The following is an 18,411-nucleotide window of genomic DNA, read 5'->3' on the forward strand; positions in this document are numbered from 1 at the left end:
GTGTGAACTACAGTTCCCAAGAATAGTAAAGTGAAATTGACTTACTTACCTTTTCTCTTTGTGAGTCCTGCACACACCATTTTATGTGAAGTGCTGGGGGCGGTCGGAGTACCTAGTAGCCCCTTATCCTACTCTCTTATTTAAAATATATATGTTACCCGCACTACTTTAAATGGCTGGTGGCAGTGGTTTAATTTTTCCTACCATTGTGCTTTTGTACCACAGGCTGAACCCCCAGCTGCAGTACAGCACCCATGGGGGTCCATTTAGTCAAAATGGCCCCCGTCTTCTTTTTTTGCCATTTTCTGTTTGTGAGGTCTTTCTTGGGGTTTACTCTGTGCGTTGAGACAGGTTTGAGCCATTTGTTTGGCTTGCCTTTGGCGGGCTTCCGCCCTGAAGCCCACCTCTGGCTCCAGTGTGTCTGGCAGGACAGGATGTGAGGTAGGGTCCCGAAACTCTCCTGTCCTTTGTCTCTAGAAATGCCTGAATGCAACCCTTCCTGATTGGCTGGCTGGATGTCCTTTCGGGACAGCCACCCTGCTGTGTGGTTGACAGCCTAGGCTGTGCATGAATGGAAGAAACCTGTTTAAAAGGCAAATGTTTTAAGACTGGAAGCAGAGTCGACCACTGGGAGAAACACCAGACGAAGAAACCGTGAACAAAGCTTCTTGCATCCTCCTGGACCCTTGAATTGCCCGGTGAAGCCCTGCTGCTGTGCAGCACTCCTTTTTCACTTCGACAGAGAAGCTCCTCCAGAGCGACTTCTCCCCTTGGGTTAGTGGAACCAACTAATCACCAATGTGGTGACTAAACAATTCAGAAAGTAAGTAAAGCAATTGAATTCACTTATAGTAATGCACAATACAAAACACAGGAAAAAGAACAGTCTTGGTTGGTGAAAAGATAGCGCTTAGGTTAAAGTTTTCCCCCTGCAAAGTTCTTAATTCACAATTGAGCAGTTCTACACATATGTCAGTAATCAGCAGGTATTCAGGAAGGAACAGAGTACAGTGTTTGAATATAATCTTCCCTCCCCAAACAAGAGAGAAAAATGCTTTTGGAAATGGACACTTTTAAAACTGACAGTTGAAAATGGCTTTGTGGAACAATGAAAAATGTGCAAAAATGCTTGAATTGATAGAAATTCTTAAGAGAGCAACACAAAACAGGTCCTAACAAACATGAGCTACAAGATAAACAACAGTACACACTTTAGATCGGAATGGAAGTTAACACTTTGGATGGGAAAAGACACTTGCAAAATGTGAATTCGTGGCAAAATTTCACTATGCGATTTTTAGTTATGAATGTAGCTATAGGTCTTAGGTTTAACTGAGAGTAGAAATTAAGTCTCTAGCTATTAAAGTGAATAAGTTATGTATGTTTTAATGAGAGGCGTTTTTGAAAAATGACGGATTGTGTTTATTTAAACTATATTAATGACTAAGACAAAGAGAATGCCACCCGTGAATCACCACAGTTACGAAGGGTCGCTTGTAACTCTTCATGTGTTATACTCTGGTTTCCGTTCTGTATGGGAGTTACTTGATTTAATCCAAATCACTAATGGGGTATGGTTTAATGAAACAAAATGGGAAAAATCAGCGCAAGAATGGTTCTGACAATATTAGAGGTTCTGAAGTTAAAGATGGGATAGGTTGAGATTGGGATAGGACATGAAAATATATTATGGGTCACTATGATTCCTGTTTATACTTACAGTCCACTGTAAAATTAAGATTGGACCGTCAGGGTTCTGGTCATCGGATCGGGTCTACCGGCAGCAAGACACCTCTGGCAGGATGGTCAGCTGGGCAGTTCTGGTGAATTGAGCAGCAGCTCAGACTGGATTTGGATTGGATTGGCCTTTCTGATCACTGAACACGGTAGATTAGCGGGATTGCGAGTTTCAGCAGGCAAGCCAGACTGGATCAGAATTTATTTCCCTGAAGTTTGGGATGATTGGATTTGAGCCTAGCTGCAAAGAGTTCATCAAATGCTGAGGCCTGGGTTTGGCAAAGAAGCCTGGAATCAGCTGCAAGATGAAGAAGTCAGGAACAAGATGAAGAAGTCAGGAACAAAGTGCTGCACAGAAATCAGGATGTGGTCAGGAAGCAGTGTGTGTCTATGTGTGGTGAAGTACCTATATGTATCCTGCCAAGTGACATCACAAAGTTTATGGTAGAGGCAGCATTTCAAACCACACCCCCACCGCTATGAGTGGTTAAAGGCACTTGCCTTGTTCTGGTTGGAAGTCAGGAAAGCGCTGTCATCTTTATGATGTGATTTGGGAACTCCCACATTGATATGAACCGCAATTTAACTTTTGCACATAGGCACATTTCTATAATGATGCCCCCTAACAAGATCGGACACATACATTATATATTTTGTGAGTTATCTTTACGTCCAATTCCCATCTCTGTGAGAGCTGTCTTTGTCGTTCTGTGGAATTTTGTCAATTTTAATCATAACAGTTTAGCCTAACAATTTATAATTCAGTACAAATCGGGGCGATTACACATAGAACGCGGGTATACAATATTATATTTGCAGCATCAATAGTTTTGCTACAATTAGGGTTTTCATGTAACTTTGGTTCCTTATGTAGTACAGGGATCACAAACGTCTTGAAAGCAAGTGCATAAAATTAGATTTACAACTACCAATTTTTAAATTTGTCCTCCTTCATAGGGCAAAGTTAAAGAGTTTCAAAAAAATCACAAATAGGCATTTTAAACAACATTTCTTTCAGCAGTTTTTTTTCTCTCCTTTCAACAGACAGCAGCTGTCACATCCCTTTGATCAGGGTGGGGCGTAGAGGGAAGTTTCCTGCCATTGTCCTTGGCTGGGCCAAAGACAAATGTCTAATGAAGTCTTTGTTCTAAATATGCGAGAACCTCCAGCATCAATTAAGCCTTCCTGGTAGCAGCAGAGTGTCAACACGAAGTGTCATCTTTCCCAGGCTGGGCACTGTCAAGTCAGAATTAACCAGTTAACTCCAAACTGGGTTACTTTACGATTCACCTAAAATCTTTCATTGAAAATACATAAAATGAACATAGTTTATAGGGGATTTTGACAATTAAAAGAATTAAGCCCTTCACAAAAACATGCTTTTAAATAGGCGAATTTTGCAATTTCTTCATGGAAAAAGCACTTTTAAACTGAGTCTTTTACATCAGAGTTTCCTTTGCAGCATACACATCTATTCAGCACCATTTCTGTCCTTGAGTGCTGGAATTTGTTTGCAGCCTGGAAGTAAGTATTCAGCCTTTGCTTGGAGTTTTCTCTGCACAGCTGAAATTGTTATATGTTGCCACTTTTATCTGCATTTTTCCTGTGTAACTGAAAACAAACTGTTGCTGGACTGGTTTTTCATAAAATACATTTCTTAGCTGCTGTCAGTCAGTCAGTGAGGCCTGGTTGCTCTGAGCCACTTGGAGGATCTGTGATTTCAGTACACTTTTAATTTCAATGGTTCACTTGGAAAATGACTGAATTTACCGCAAAAACAGCACTTTGAAGGTTGCAATTGGTTGGGGAAGCTGCATTTTAAAAGGCATTTTTCGGTTTTTAGCCCACTTCTGTGGCCTTGCTTCATGCGACATGTAACCGTACCCACTGGCTTTCTTCTGCAGTGAGTTCTGTTTTTACCCCAACTTTGACTGTGTGTGGCAGGAGGGTGCAGCCTTTTGTGATTTATGAACCATGCACAGTTTTGCTGATTTTTTCCACGCACATGGGTTAGCGGATCCATTTTTGGCTGTTTCTTTCCCCATTGGTAAAGGGGTACAGTGGGGCGCTTCGGCATGGGTAAAAATATCCTACAACAGGTACAATTTTTAAAACTACGTGATGGTTTAAAAAAAAGAAGGTAAGAGAAAGGAGAATGGCATGAGCTGAAAAGGGGCCAGTGAAGATGTCCCATCCATCAAAGGAAAAGACAGAAATGGAGAGGTTCAGGGGTGCTGTTTAAATGTGCCAAGAAACAATTAGCATCTTGGACCACAGTGCCTGCACTTCTTAATGCCCGGACGCGGTGTGGAAGACGAGGCAGACATCTTCACGAAAAAAGACTTGACAAAACGAAACAGGTTCGAAGAACCGAGAAGGCGCGCCGAGATCTCCGAAGCGAACACGTTCGCGGAAAAAACGGAACTGAGGCTACGGGCGTCGTGCGTCCTACTTATAGCATCCAGTGACGTCGGCCGTCGGAGGAGTTCCTCGAGGGCGGCGTATCGACGTCATCGATGCAGGACGCAGACGCCGAAAGATTTTCCAAAGCAGCACAGATGTGGTGATGACTGTCATAGATATGGAATACGTCGGAGGACCCAATCCCCTCGAACAGATATTACAGAAAAGTTTTAGAGGAAGAGATAATAGTGCCAGGTGAGCCACAGAGGCGAAAGAATCCAAAAATATAACCTAGATAAAAAGCAACATGGTTTTATGCAAACGTGCAGCTATTAAAGCAGCTGTAAGTTTGAACTTTGGAATTTATTCAAGAACATTTTCTTACTTTGATATATTTGAACTAATATTTCACTAATAAACACCTATATAATACTTCGTTTTTGGTGGGTTGCTTTGTTTTAGGTTCATGATTTTCAGAACTAAAACCTCCAGATGCAAACTAAGAAAAGATTCTGCAGAGCTTGGAGAAAATTGAGGCAATGCTGCTCAGAGAAATAGATGAAGGAATTGAGCAAAAAGAAAAAAATGGGGAAAACTAAGGGAACACTGAGGCATATAAAAGTGCAACTGTTTAGATGTGTGCAACAGAGAGACGTACCTGAGTCTTTCCGCTGCCTGCAGATCCATTAATTTCTGTCACTTCCCCAGTATATAGCCCAGAATCCAGCAGCTTATCCAGACTGAGGAACAAGAGAAGTAATCAATGAATGCTTCAGACATATAAAAGTTGGGTTGTATTGGTCACATTCATTGAAATTACATTTACTCTTAGTGGGGAAAAGATATTTACCTGCAAACTTAGTATTCAGTGTTGGTAGCTTTGATTTCATATTAGTTAACCTTTTAAGAAGATACATTTGGGGGAAAAACGTTACTTTTTATAGAAGGGCAACTTCTGCTTCGGCCCCAGGATGGTAAAGTCTCTAAAAGGAGCCCTCCTATCATACTGTGCCATTGTGTGCCTTTTGCAGCCAACAAGATTGCCTATCACCTCAATACGAGATAGAAAAAGTTGCATGTGGATCTATACAAGATGCCCACCTGGATTGCTTCCATCAACAGAATGAGATCATTAATAGATTCACATGTTATCTAGCACCCATGACTTGGGCTATCCAAAAGCAACTGTTTTTCATAATGGTTGGATATTGAGCGAAATGTATGACTTCAGTGTAATGGTCTGGCTGTAGCATGGTCATTTTTAGAACAAACTGCCTGACAAAACCGGGGAGTCCGGTGGGATGGAAGCCCAGGATAAATAAAAAAAGACTTTGCAAACCGAATAGGTTTCTGAGAAAGACAGACAAAAGAGACAGACAGACTAACAAAGAGTGATTGAGGCTGTGACTAACAAATTAAGCGTGTTAAAAACATAGCGCCTAGTAAGGAAGTTCTACTGACAAAACTATGCAAGAGCACAACCAAGGTGGTGTTTCAAGTTGACTGAATACGGAAAGAAACTAGGTCACAGTATGCAAAGACAGAGTTTAAGACTTCAAAATAAAATGTGGATTAATGTGCATATGTGGACTTGGCCAGTTGGTTCACGTTCTGGGCCTCTTCATGGCTGAATGGCTACAACTGAGAGCACTGGCTGATAAAAAAAACTTCATGCACAATAGTAGCCATATATGGCCCTAGTGGTTCTGTGAGCCCACCAAGAGAGCGGTGTTGCCAGTTTGCATAGTATTGCATCTATGGAGACAAAACGAGTTTAGGTGGAGCATGCAGAAATAGACAACCAATGACCAAGACAGACAATCTTTTATACACACTGCACAAATAGTCTAAAAATAACATTGACTTTAGGCTTGACAGGGTCAAAGTTGCCCTACACTTAAGACTGAATACAAATTCAAGAGATTTGTTTTCTGTGATGTTTTAAGAGCCATGTAGCTTAGCATGAAAACAGGATTGCAGTTTGTTGAGTACACATGGTTTCTGCAAGTCTGTGCATTGTAGGGCAACTAGGTTTAAGCGTGGTTCGAGGTACAATGTGGCCAGCATTTTGACAAAAGGTGTCTGAACATGCTCAAAAACTTGGAAAAGGCTAGCCAAATGTAAAATGTCTGAAAGTTAAATAAGTATACTTATTCAGGGTGTAAGGTAAAAATAAGCATGTGTTGAGTAAGCACAAAGCCAATTCCGTTCCCGCCAACTATTGGGCAAATTGGGCCTTAACACACCTGAAATTGTGGGTTATGTTGACTTGACCTGGTGGACCTACTGAGCCGTGGCAGGGCAGGACAGACCATAGGCGATAAAGGCTGCCAGGGGCTGCAGTGTTAACAAAGCTCCTGCACTTACTAATGTAAAGCATTTCATTGTTAGCAACTGCATTCATATGCAACCATTTTGAGACAATTGAAATCGTGATGGGGTGTTAGCACTTGCATGTCCGGAGAGTGATTGGAAGGGTAGCAGGGGACAGGAGGCGTCTCTTTCTCACAGCAGTCCTTAAAAGTGTGGTTTCTGATGTGAAGGGAGGAGTGAACCGCTTTTAACATTGAAGCTTAACCAGGATAGTCTAATTAGAGGCTATAAAGAAGTGATATGCCCCCACACAAGTAAGCATGCTCCTCCCCCAACATTTGAAGGTGGTTGCGCTCCCCCTAGTTGCACTTGGTGCCAGCTTAAATTTAGGAATATTGAACTGTTTGTACGATCGTAGGAGAAATAACAAATCTATTCTATTCTATGCTATAACATTTTGCACAGGTGCCATTGCAAAAAAAGGAGCTGCTCGAAAGATTGGATATACCAACATTGGACAGGTGTTTTCCCAGGTCTACCCAAAGAGTCACAGACATGGGTGGAGGGGCACAGCATCAAAGTTTTAACTAAGTTAAGATATACCTCAAGGTTGTGGGGGAAGGGGAGGGTGCATACCTGAGCAGCAGGCACGAAAGACAATCCAATAATCTCTTCTGGTATTACTCGATCTGTCTGCCTCTTTCGATTCTGCTGATCACTCTCTTTCTGGTCTTGGTTTTCGTGGCTGTTCTGAAATGGTTTCATTCTTATCTTATTAAAAACGCACCTATTCAGTGTCCTGGGCTGTTCTCAATTCTTCCTCTTCAAGATGTGGTTCCTCAGTGCTTGGTCCTGGGCCCCCTGCTCTCCTTTCTATATTCTATTCCTCTTGCCTCTCTCATTTCTTCTTTTGGCCTTTCTCACCACTTCTATGCTGAGGTTACACAGCTCTTTCTTTCCTTCTCCTCATTTTTTGTGTCTATACACTCTCTCTCCACTTACCTCTTGTCTTCTTGCAATTCAGTCTTGGATATCGGCCCACTTCCATCTAAATCCCTCCAAGACTGAAGTTATTTTCTTCCCTGCTATGACTGTGCCTGCTCCTTTTATCTCTTTTTTGCCTTATTCTATCATATGTCTCTCTCTGCCCAGAATCTCAGAGTTATTCTGTACTTTTTATTTCTCTAGTCGTATTTCTGCTCTTTCCCAATCTTCGGTTCAAGCTTTTTAATATGCGTAAGGCTCAACCGTTTCTTTCCTTTACTGCGTTTAAAATTCGTGTTTCTTCTTTTATTTTCTCTCATCTGTTCTACTGTTCTTCTCTTCTCCTTGTTCTTCCTGCCACTCATCTCTCTCCTGTCCACTCTATCGCTCACTCAGCTGTGCGCCTCCTTTCTCTTTAACCTCTTGTGATTCTGCTCCCCCTGCTCTTGCTTTGCTTCATTGGCTCCCCTTTGAGTCATGTCTCCTATTTACTTTCTCTATCTTGTTATTATGACTTCATTATCTTGCTCCTCCCTATCTTTTTTCGCTTATCTCTTTACTCCGAATCTCGTCCACTTCGCTCTCAAATGCTTTTTCTTCTAACTGTTCCCCGCTCCCCTTGTGCTAATTCCTGCATACACTCTTTCTCCCTTTTGGCCCCAAAACACTGGAACATGCTTCCTCTTTCTCTCCAGTCACTGTCTTCATTTCCTGTTTTCTGTTCACACCTTAAATCCAACATTCTTACTGGTTAACCTGTGTTTCGCAATTTGTTTTACTTAAATGTGTACAGTTCTACTGTTGTACAGTGCTTTGGTGCATAGCGGTATGCAAATAAAAACAAATCAAAGTACTCAGGCGATGACAGTGGTGGCTGCGTCTCTTGTTGTACCACTAGGTGTTTTGTCACCAAGTCCGCTATTTGCGAGACTGTGTGTCCATACTATTTGTACCTAATATTTGGCACCAAAAAACATGCAGCAATCCTGGCTATAGATGAGCTGGCTGGCAGGATGAGAGCCACTGTTTCCTTCAGCTCAGAGGACCTCTCTGCCTGAGGGCAGGTGAGGTTAAGATTGGTGTTCGTACTTAAACTAGAGTGCCGAGTAGTGGATGTCAGAAGGGGACTGAAAAAAAGGTTTAAAAAAAATTGACATCCACCTTAAAGTTTGTATTTAAAGTAAAAGTTTATGGAAGCTGTGAGCTGCTACATGGCTGGCAATTCTGTATTAGGACATTTGCTAAAAAGTGCTGCATTTGTAGTGAGCCACTGGAGTGACCATAGGAGGGCTGTTGGCATTTAGTAACAGAAATATATATTTTTTTTAACTGTTCCCTTTCACGACAGAACTGGGCGCATGAAAAATGTAGCTTTACTTTAAAAATATTGGATTCCTTTTCAAGGACCATGCCATTGTAATTTCACGACAGCATTTCATTTGGATATTGTCGATGAACCGACAGTGAAGTACGGTGGGTGTTTCAATTTTACAACACTTGTTGAGTGCTTTACATGCCCTCCAGAACATACTTGCCAAAACAGGCATACCGCGCCCATGTGTAGGTTCTACTTTGTACACAGACTGCATATGCTTTCGCACCAGTGATGTCAGAATTGAGAAACAATGTCAACAGTTTAAAAAATGGTTACCCTCAAGACGTCTGGAGAACCACAGTTCATACTTAGGAATCTGTTTGTGGGCCCCTTTCACATAATCACGCCATGGCAGATGACGATATTCCATCTATGGTTCCGACGACATCACCAAGGATGTTCCCGCAACCGCAGGTATAGTTGCGGTTGTTTCAGCTTCCGACGGATTTTAATTTCACTGATACCAGCAAACTGGGTCCCAGATGGATGATCTAGATCTGTGATTTCAACATATATGTTGATGCACTTGGTCTGCTCGATGACATGAAGTCTTTTGACTCTGGCTGTCAACTCGGGAAATACTATACGAATTCCCTGAGAACACCATAAGTACGTTTGATGATGAAGTACACGTTATCGGAATACTTTGCTCCACATAGAAATGTGGATTATGAGCGTCATCGGTTAGAAAGGGGAGACCATGGACATCTTTGTGATGAGGCTTTGAGCCAGACTAAAGCATTGTGATTTTCATAGATATTCGAATGAGGAGGCATTGAGGTTGCAAACTATAGCTGGATGTGAGTCGTCTAATTTCCGGAAGAAACTATTACAGAAGCCAAGCTCATTGGAGGACATTTTGACGATGGCCCGAACCGACATGGCAATAGAATTACAGTTGGAAACAATGGATGAATTGAAGCTTCAGTCTACTCGTGTAGAGACAGTTCACAAATTAGAGACGTGGACACATTCACATTAATGTGGAGAACAATTCATTTTCCAGTGTGGATGAGATTACCCACATGATAGAATTTGCCCTGCCGTAGGTCAAATCTGCATGGTGTAAGGAACTCATGGTGGCAGTAAAGACCGACACAAGTGATTACAGTTCAAGGGGGTTTATTAAACTGTAAAATGGGGGAGACAAATGCCTAATCTAAACCCACATCTAAGATGGGAGCAAGTTACGACCATCAAATAATAATAATACGGTCCAAGTGGAGTCTAGTCAAATAAAAAGGGCCTACACTAAAAAAAGCTATTGCCAAACCTTACCGCCATGCTACAAAATAGTGTGGGATAATGTTCACAAGAAAAGAAAGAAGTGTTCTCAAAACGATAAGTCAGGATGGTATAGCCGGGGTCTCCCTTCCCCACGTTTCTAACAGGAGACAATGCGGGACTCTTAAGCAGAGCACACTCCTGGGCTCCTCCAGCACGAGCTTACAGTTCCTTTTCAAAACAGCAGGGCCTTCTGTGGTCAAGTCCCTTTCACAAAAAGTCTCTTGCCTCAGAGGGCCTGATGTGCCATAAACAAAACAAAAAGTTCCTTTCAGTAATCTTCAGGTCGGGTGATTTCTCGTCACCTTTGGACCCCCCTCCACCGGGCTCTGATCCTTCTTGCAACGTTGGCCTCCCTCAGTTGGGTTCACTACTGCCTTTTATTCAAAATATCAGCAACTTGTAACATTCAAGTGTCTCAATGTCTTTTTAAACAACCGTTTACTATGGACATCACTCAGCCAGGTTCGGATTTATCGTCACAATGTTCACCGGTGTACCATGGCTCACCCCGATTCACAGGCATCCCTCAGCCAGGTTCACATTTGCTTTATCACAATGCAGGATTCACTTGCCTTAGCTTTCCCTTGGCAACCCTCCGTCGGGTTCACATAGCCATTCTAACACAGTTCATGATTCCATCATCTCATCAGAAAACGGGGTCCCCTTCTCCAAGCTTTCTCTTGGCATCCCTCCATCGGGTAATGTCATGATCCCAGCACAGGAAAACAGATTCCATTCAGTAAAACTAGGGAGGCAAGGAACTTCATGTCCATCAGTGGGTCAACAGTGGCTTCAAGCTTGGCGCAAAAGACATTTACCTCACTCCTAGCATTGTACCCATAGGCTCATTGCACTCACATTGCTTTCCCTACCCTCAACATGGCCGCCGCTAAGTCCATAGATAACTCACAGTGCATTCTACACCTGTTGCAGAGGGAGCTACTTAAGCCCCGCCTCCGCCCAAGCTCTCGCTTCGCGTCTTCTCTGCTGACAGCGGGTAAAGCTTCCAGCGATCTCCTGACAGAACCTGTCAATAGAAGAAAACTAGTCAAAGATATTAATTTCCACAGAAAAATCAACAGAATAGCAGTAGAATTGTAAAGAGTTTCCGAACCGAAGTTTTGTCCAAGTATTTTCCTCAGTCCGCTGTTATATTCGCAGTCTCTGCATCTTCTGTCAGAAGCTCCGTTGCAGTTGCAACATTTCTTCTCTCAGCAGCTTTTGTCCGCGGTCGCAGTGTATTCTTCCTAAAGTTTTCCTCTGCAGTCTCTGTATCATCCGAAGGTATTTTCTTCCACAGTTTTTTTACCGAGGACCTACAAAACAAAGGTATTTAATGAATGAATTAACTGGTAAAAAGGAATGAAAGAAAAAGTTACATATGTGCTTACCTGAAGTCTCAGCAAGGCTTTTCTTCGCTTATTTCTTACCACACTTGTTTCTGAAGGCAGCTATTACTCCGATGTTTCGACGAACTGACGTAAACTAATGTTTCCTCAAAACGAGTATAGCTGCAGCCATACCACAGCATCAGCGCTTGTTAGGAAACTACGAACCTGCAAAAACTAAAGGAAATTCTAGCAAGAGAGATCTCTCAAACGTCGAGACCATTCAATATCTGATGAACTGTACATAATTATTATCTTCACCAAAAGACTTGCCCAAGATACCTTTAGAAGACGTTTTGGACTTTGTTCAGTTAAGAATCTTTCGACACCACGGCCCCCTAAGATCAAAAGTCACCCACCCAACAAGCCCCTGTAGAATACAGGATGGAGAGCTCCACAAAACAAAAGCACAGGTGAGAAGGGTGGCTTATTTCAAGGTACACTGTATCACAGTTTTAGTTTTGAATGGGGATTACAATAGTGGTTTTGTTATAATTGTTGTTTCCACAGAATCAGTGCTCAGACAACAGGTTCTCAGCTGAAAAGGCATTACGCTCCCGCAGAGACCTAAGGTAAGCATTACAGGTACACACTTGCCACGGTTCATTAGACCCCTTAGGTTATTTTCTTACCCAAGTCCGGGTCGCAGCCCCCAGTCAGGCTTCACATAGTTCTTTTCACACAATGTTCTCAGGGGTGTTATTGGTCACCCTAATTCGTAGGCATCCCTCAGTTGGGTTCACATTTGCCACAAGTAACACAGTTCACTATGTTTCCTCAGCATGTCAAAGACTTTAGATTGTGCAAAGGGTTTTGCTTGACCCTCATATGACACGATACCGGCCTCTCCTAAGGCATCTTCCAACAAAAGGGGCCAGCCAGAGTCCTTCGAATGAGCGCCCAGGTGGCGCTGGACCACTCTGCTGCTGGCCTGTCACTGGGTTTTCTTAAAAGTTCAATTACACAAGTTCTTCATTGATATAATGTTGCTGTTTGCAACCTTGGGCTCAACACAGCCCGGTTTACTATCAGCTCTCTCTGACTCACTGGCTGTGCTGAACACGTTGGCGTTTCTTGCCTCTGGAGTCAAGGATGGTACCACGGCGGCAAGCGCTTCTCCCCTTCTTGGCTATCAGATTGGGAGGGCCCTGTGCAGCGTTCACATCTGTCAAACCACACGCCAGCTGTATTTCCAGGTCTTCAGATTAATTTCAAGGAGGCTTCGCGGGTGTGGGTTGAAAAGGGTAAGGGCAATTCCTTCCTGGTCGTCCTTTCAGGTTTCGCCGCCTTTCTCCTCTTTTTGAACTGCCGTCTTGGAATAGCTGCTTCCTCGTGCGTTTGGCCTTGCTTCAAGTGTGCTCTCATGGCTTTTATGCCTATGGGGAAAGCAAAGGGCAGTCAGGTGTATGTAGTTATTGTCAATTGCCTGACTCTGCCTGTACCTTGCGTTGGGACAGGTCAGGTAAACAGTTCTGGTATTATACGGAATCATAGCCCTCGTACTAGGGGGGGGTGGTAAACTTGGAAGGGTGAGATTTGTAGGGTTTATGAAACAAATCAGAGAGATACGTAAAATTAAAGTATGAAGATCTGTCAAGGGAGTTATTGGGGTAATTGTCATGAAATGAACATGGGGGGGATTGTGGGAATTGTGTTTTGTCAAAGCAGACTGGTAGTTCGGGAAAAAATAACCAGAGGGACGTGGAGAAGAATGACTAGAAGTATTCGGGTAGGCAACAGGAAAACAGGAATTCTGGGAGATGTCGTTTCCTACTGTAACAGGGTTTGGGCTCTTAATAGGTTTACCAGATGCATAGGGGTTGTTGGATTCTGGTAAGGGAGATTCATTGAGTGGAAGGGAGGTAGATTTAGAAGAGCCTATAAAAGCCTCAGGGTCTTCGTCCTCCTTGCCTTCTTCCCCGGTATAATACTGCGTTTCATAACCCTGGGTTCCCCTACTCAGGTGATCCTCCTTGCTCGTCCACCCCCAGGGCTGGGATCTTAGAGTGCCAGCCCTTCCCAGGCCACCTGAATAAGGGATTCTCACAATGGCCTGCAGCTGAGAACATCCCTTTAAGGCAGTATGTTGAGACTCAAGATACACAACTGCTACGCTGATGAAGCCTCACCCACAAGTGCGATACCAGGAGCGGTCGACAAAGTACTCATATGACGAGGTTCAATATCAGCATTGAGTGCTGGGGGACAGGAGAGGCCAACAAAGACAGCGACAACAATCAAAGGAAAGAGACAGACAACACAGAACGCGATGGCACATCAGACACCTGAATGCCAAATCACAGTCTGAAAGTGAGTCCAGCTCTTCACAAGGTCGACACAGGAAGAAGGGTTATGTGTTTACTTTAGGAAATGAAACGTAATTGAACACAGCACCACCCTTTCACTTTACATAAATAACCACCCTGCAGAGTTTCTAATTAACACAGGGGCAACTGTCAAAGTGATAAGTGAAGAGCGGTACAACAAGATGCCACATGCAGCACAACTACGACCGTCCCCATTGGACATTTTCCATATGGATCACAAACACTGCAGCCATGCAAAAGGTACCTTTCTCAGCTATGTGCAGTTATAAATCACATTCTACAAGAGTACAACATGATATGCTGAAAGCAGCTGCGGGTAGTGGAAACATCTTAAGTTTCAAGTCAGCCTCAGACCTGGGGCTTGCCCACATGTTATATAGGTTCATGGCGCACAAATATGCTGATACGTCAGACAAGATCGATTAGTTCCATCGCTATTCATCAACATCATCATATGCTTTATTTCAGCATCAGCCATCAAAGCAGACATACAAAAACAATCATAATAAAATAACAATCATATGTACAAGTAGGGTTAAAAATATCTAAAATGCATGTCGGATAAAATCTAATACAACAATCAAATTACAACAATGCATTTACAACAAGACGTACAACAAGAAAAAGCAATCAAGAAAGCATTCAAGTGCATAAGTATCATACCTATTAGGACTTAAGTGATAAAAAACTGCAGACTTATCAAAATGTAGAGCTAAATATCTATCAGGGTCAAAGACATCAAAGCAGCAGCATCTGCAAAGAATAAGGCTGGGTATTTGGCGTTAGCCAAGAATGGAGCATCTGTCATGCGAGTCAGCAAGATTTTGATAATGCCATTGATAAAGAGATTAAATAGAGTGGGTGCCAGGACACAGCCCAGGCACACACCCTTCTGTACTGCAAATGGTTGTTTTGTCTCCCCACCACACCAATACCCCATCATACTGTGAAAATATATTCAGTTTGGTGCTTCATAATGTATGCATGTTGGCCTAAGCACATTCACATCACAATGGTCGCAATAAACCCCTATGTTGCCATTTAGTTTTTTCCGCCATCTCGGCTGCATTATTCAGTTCCTTGCTCATTCTGCATTTTCGCTCTGAATGCGGTAGGAGACCACTGCACAAACTTTCTGACACTGACAAGACAGGAATGCATATTTTGCTGAGCGTGTTGTTTGTCTTACACTGTAGAACCTTGAAGTCCTTGCAGAATCATAGTTAATCTGCAAGTTAGGTGCCCTCCAGTCTCGACCATATTTTCCATGCTGAACTGTTAATTATAATAATGTGCATCTGAAACGTGCTCCTTCATAGAAACCCTATTTTCCCAGCTTTGGCGCAGACTGACCTTAGGCTCTAGGAGCAACATAGATAAAGCTGCACAGAGAATGTTACCTTGTACTAGAGAACACAAAATGCCCCCACGCACTACCTTACCCTGCTCCCAGACAGTAAATTGTCTGCGGGAAGATGGGGAAATATGCAAGTATGTTGTCATGGTAATACCATCTACGTGGAAAGGTCACAAACCCTATGGTCCCTATCACATGAAGGGGCTGGCCAAGTGCATTGTATTGGATTCTGTTACGCTCACCTGGTATCCATGGGGACGCCACCCAGCTGGGTTACTCACTGGTATGCTTCTAAGCTTTGCCCTGATGTGGTCTGTGGGGAAGGTTCTGCCTGAAAATACAGGAGGGCTGTGTTCAAGACTGACCGACTGGGGTTAGTATCCTCCCTCCACCCCCGTATGCTCTCAGTCCCTCTGGTGCCCTCTCCTCACCTTGTGGTAGAATTAGGCGTGCTCTCCATCCTGCCTTCTTTGCAGAGGCGTGTTGTCTTTCATGGACGAGTGCGGTCCAGTTACTTCACTGACGCCAGCCCGTTTGATATTGTTCAGGTAGGTCTTATTGCTGTTCTTTAGTTTTGTTGCTATCCTGCATGCCTTTCTTTGTTTACAAGGTCTCTTTTTCTCCCTTAGGTATGCAGAGCTTCAGCGCGGCAAACTGGCTTGGTTGAGCCCCGCTGCTAAATGATGGTGCAATAAGAGCTCTATGATGAGGTAAATAAGCGCTATGCGCAGTGCTGCGAAGTCTTGCCTTTGCTGACCTGTGTTTTCCTTCCTTGTAGGTCGCAGTGTTCTTCAGCGTGAGTGGAATGTCCGGAGTGGTGCCAGCCGAGAGGCGACCAGCCAGGTAAGCCTTTTGAGCAGTTCGTAATTTGTAAATGTCTCTACAGCTTTCTTTAATGTTGCCTCTATCTTCCTCTTTCAGGTCATTCTGTCCGGGCGGCGTGCAGATTCGAGGAAGCTCTTCTCAGTAGCTGCGAGTGTTTAAAGATGAAGACTGCAGGTAAGATGCTGCTGCTAATGATGTTCCTTTTGTCTCCTTGCAGGTTCTGCTTCTCCGAGGTTCGAGGCAATAGCTGGACACGGTGAGCGTCATGTTGCAAGCTGCAAAGTAACACGAAGCATGTTCTGCAGTCAGGGTGTGGTTTATATAGCCCAGGTAAAGTAGTACCAGGGAAAGTAGTTCCAGGCCTGCCACACCCAAAACACTAGACCGCATAGCTTGGTTCTTAGGAACCAAGCTATGTGGATGCCTCCATGTTGGCTGACAATACAATAAAGTAGTTCCCAAGCACATTGTTGTTCATGGTATATGAGCCTGGCACCATAGGCGCCAGGACTGGCCCCATGAGGGCTTTTGAAGAGGACGCCAGGCTCTAGAGGCCCCAGTCCTGACTCCACCTGGCCAATGGGTTTGCAGAGGGGGTTTTGGGCGAGGGTCGTGACAGATTCCTAAATGTATATATGCTGCTGTTTTTTGGAACTCAGGACTCTCTCCCTCCACTGTGTTTGTGCGCATGCATTGTGGGGTGCTGAGACCCCTTTCACGTGACTGAAATAAACGTACTTTGACCTTGTGACTGGCGTATTTCCATTTCTTTGTAGTAAGCCTAATTTTGATCTTTCAGATGGCGCCCGAATAGGGACCCTCCCGTTGATGTCCATTTGTTGTTTGGCAAAGACAAGGCTGTCGGATCGAGATCAGTGAGTACAGGGGGCCCCTGCAAAAGAGACGCGTTTCCTTGCAGACTGCTATGCCTGATCTCCGGCCGACTGCAGCGCCTGGAGTCCATCACGGCAAGGGTTCTGGAATCGAGGATTGTTTGGGGAAATCGCCAGCCACGACGATTGTCCGTTGGGCTTGATTGGAAATCAGGTGAGTCGATTTCAGACCGGAAATGTCCTGATGATTTGATTGGTAATAGTATTTACACGTAAATATTTTGGCCAGGTAAGACTGTGATTTTAGTATGCCTGGTAAGTTGTCATCCTGTTTAGCATGTTTTGTTGCCGAGGAAGACAATCTAGTAACTTGGAACATGGTCAACCCGCGCCACCCGAGGGGTCACCGGCGTATGACATGTATATCGGATACGGCCTTGGCGCTATTGTGTTTAATGATATTTGGCATTGACAAACCAGACATATTCCAGACCTTCAGTGGCCTGAGTTGGGTAGTTTTGAGGGGGCCAGAATAGAATATTTAGAAACTTTACTATTACGTAAAAAAGCTAGACCTGCTGCGTTTGACGCTGTTAGAGATTGGAAGAAGGAAGCGAATAAGCGACTTAAAAGTAGCGAGAAGCACGCACATAGACATATGACGAATGCCGAGAAAGCCTCAATACATGATCAGCAGAAACAAGTAGAAGCCATTAGGAGTATGGATAGGGCTTTTCAATTAGATGTGCAGAAAATATACCCATCCCAAGATTTGCATGTATCGGACGAATTGTTGAATAAGTTGCTGAGTGAGCGGAGATCTGATTCAGGAACTGATTCAACTGTACCAACTCCTTATGTACCTCCCGTAGCTCCACCTGCACCTGTACCCATTCCGATTGTAGCGGCTGCTGCTATACCAGTCGTACCAACTGCACCAATAGCGATATTTCCTCCACCGGCTAGCGCACATGATTTAGTCTTGCTTTCATTGCCGGCTACTTCCACTCCACCTCTAGTGCATGATGGGATTGACGCTGATTTGAGAATAGGGACACGTAGTATGATAACTGCTGAGAAAAAAAGGGAATTGCGTGAGTGGCTGAAACATATATGGAAGGGGGGTGATGAAACCGCTGTTGTAAGTGTAAGTGCGATGTCAGATCATGGGGGTTTCCTGAGCAGAAAATACTAATAGAACAAATGGGGATATATCTGACTGAAGTATGGAGTGATTTGACTGATTCAACTGTTCCACAAGAATTGCAGGATTTGAATTTTTTGTCTCGTTCCAAGGATACCGTGACGAAAGAACGCAAGCATGTCGCAAAATTGTTTATATATAAGAGGGAACTTGATGGTTTACATAAAGATTAATTGGATAAGGATAAGTGACAAACATCATATGTGCAAAAACGATTTTTGCATCCATTGAAACCCATTCGTGAAGAAATGCGTATTTGTACAAGAGACGCACTTAGATGGATTTCAGATGTTTCAATTTCGTCTAATGAAGTGCATGATACATTTAGTCAGTATACACCGGCTATGCAGCGGAAGGTGTTACAAGTGATGGTTGAAT

General features: G+C 43.6%; 1 protein-coding gene across 1 annotated transcript in view; it reads right to left on the reverse strand.

The window, feature by feature from the left end:
- Positions 1-18,411, reverse strand: part of RAD51D (RAD51 paralog D) — a 384,690-nt gene that overhangs the window by 213,833 nt on the left and 152,446 nt on the right. The window contains exon 5 of the mRNA XM_069614897.1: positions 4,799-4,880. Coding sequence (XP_069470998.1) covers positions 4,799-4,880 — 82 coding nt within the window. The remainder of the gene's footprint in view (positions 1-4,798; positions 4,881-18,411) is intronic.

This window comes from Ambystoma mexicanum, chromosome 9 (assembly GCF_040938575.1).
Source record: "Ambystoma mexicanum isolate Mex_15411 chromosome 9, UKY_AmexF1_1, whole genome shotgun sequence".
Lineage (NCBI taxonomy): Eukaryota > Metazoa > Chordata > Amphibia > Caudata > Ambystomatidae > Ambystoma > Ambystoma mexicanum.